Source organism: Pterocles gutturalis, unplaced genomic scaffold (genome assembly GCF_000699245.1).
Source record: "Pterocles gutturalis isolate BGI_N339 unplaced genomic scaffold, ASM69924v1 scaffold25758, whole genome shotgun sequence".
In the NCBI taxonomy this organism is placed as follows: domain Eukaryota; kingdom Metazoa; phylum Chordata; class Aves; order Pterocliformes; family Pteroclidae; genus Pterocles; species Pterocles gutturalis.
In genome coordinates, this window is record NW_010118799.1 from 23767 (window position 1) to 25653 (window position 1887).

At 46.1% G+C, this 1887-nt stretch overlaps 1 protein-coding gene across 1 annotated transcript in view; it reads left to right on the plus strand.

The window, feature by feature from the left end:
• The window catches only part of KIF19 (kinesin family member 19), an 18408-nt gene that overhangs the window by 4364 nt on the left and 12157 nt on the right, over positions 1 to 1887 (plus strand). The window contains 2 exon segments of the mRNA XM_010076369.1: positions 309 to 419; positions 1288 to 1375. Of these exon segments, the coding sequence (XP_010074671.1) occupies positions 309 to 419; positions 1288 to 1375 (199 nt within the window).

The window sequence follows — 1887 nt, forward strand, 5'->3', positions numbered from 1 at the left end:
GAGAAGTCCTGCCCCCGGCCCGCTTGCACAGGGGTTGGTGGGGCATCATGTCCCTGCAGCCACCACCGTTACCCAACGCCAGCAGCTGTTTCGCTGCTTAACGGACCTTCAAAGCGCTTTGCAGCAGCTGCTAATTCTCCAAATTACAGCAGTTGCAAAACAAACCTTGTCAGCTTGGCATTGTGCACGTGAGGGTGTTTTCCAGGCAAAGCTGCAGGGCGACATTCTTCTGGCCAAGAGAGATATCCTGCCAGGCTGTTAACCAACCCAGACATAACGGTTCTTCTTCTGACTGTGTCTTATCCCAGAGGGTGGTCCTGATGGATCCAAGAGAAGATCCCAATGAGACCATGCGAGCTAACAGATCCCGAGAAAAAACATTTGTATTTGACATGGTTTTTGATCACAGAGCAACCCAGGTAACATCCTTCCCTTGTTTTAATGAAAAGGCTTAACTTCAGAATTGTTTTCCCTGCTTAAAGGCACAGTAGCACTGTACATCCCAGAGGCCACATGCCTCCTAGATAAAAGGTGACACTGCTGAAGGTGAGAGGATTGGAAGGGTTTTTCCATTTGTCAGAGCAGCGGGGAGATGTACGGTATCCACTCTGCCTCTCACTCCCACGTCGAGACTCTCCAGATGCAGCCAAAGAGCTTTTTCCCCGAGGTCTCCGGTGGATGAGCTCATTGTCACACCGTTTGGCTCTGTTGCTTCTTCCCTGCGCCTCTTTTGTTTCACAGGCTCGTGATGTGAGCTCTGGTGCCCTCGCTGAGCCGGGTTTTGCAGACAGATGTAAGGTGCAGTGTGAGGGTTTCATCAGCACCTGCACGTTGTGATCACTGTGGGGTGACGGCAGCCTTGCTCCTCACAAGTGATTCAGTCATCTGGGTTCTCTTTCACATGAAACTCCAGCTTGGAAGTAAACTAAGACATTTCTGGAGGCCCAGTAGCGCTTCTCAATAAAGCATGAGGTCAGGGAGAGAATTTACTCCCTTTTTCAGCAGACACACAGGAAAAACAGAGCATTCCAAGAAAATAATCAAATTTAAGGATTTTTATTTTAGTATGCTCCTGCATCTTGCCTGCTTTTAAAATAATTCAATAAACCTCTGCGCTTTTCTGCTCATTTTGATGATTTGTCAAAATGCAACTGGCTCACGCATCGTTTCAAAGCCCAGGAAATTTGTAAAATATAATGAGAAACTCATGGGGAATGCAATTAGGTATACATTATTTGGACAGCTGTTGTGCCTGACTGTAAATTTATGCTTTTTTGACTGAATTAGGAGGAAGTATATGTGTCCACGACCAAAAGCCTGATAGAAGGAGTCATTTCTGGCTACAATGCAACCATTTTTGCATACGGTCCAACAGGTAAAGTGGTCCCACTAGCTGTACTGCTCCAGATAAATAAAATACATCTGTACAAACCAGAAGGGAACTACACTGCCAGTTAATTGCTTACTGTTGAGGACAAGACAGAAGCGTTAAAGTACCATTCTCATGGGGAAGTATGGATCTCCCTTAAATGCTAAAGTAACAGCAAAGCTGCCCTATTTGAGAAGCCACTTAATTGGGGTGGAATTCAGTTGGAGATAAATCTTCCCATTAAAAAGAAGGAGTAGGTGAGGGCATCTGTGCAACGCTGGAGACTGATCTCGGGAGAAGAGATGCAGCTGTAGATAGCACCTATAGATTACAGACTATATGAAAATCTGCTCTAGCTCTGTACAGCTAGGTGGGCAGTTAGCCTATCTATCTGTCCAGCTGCAAGTCTTCTTCCTTCCCATTTTGGATGGCATGTGCTGCGTATTTCCTGCAGCAGTGCCATTGTCAGGTGAGAAACTGGAGTAACTGGAAGAAGTTAGGGGATGAAGGACAGAAAT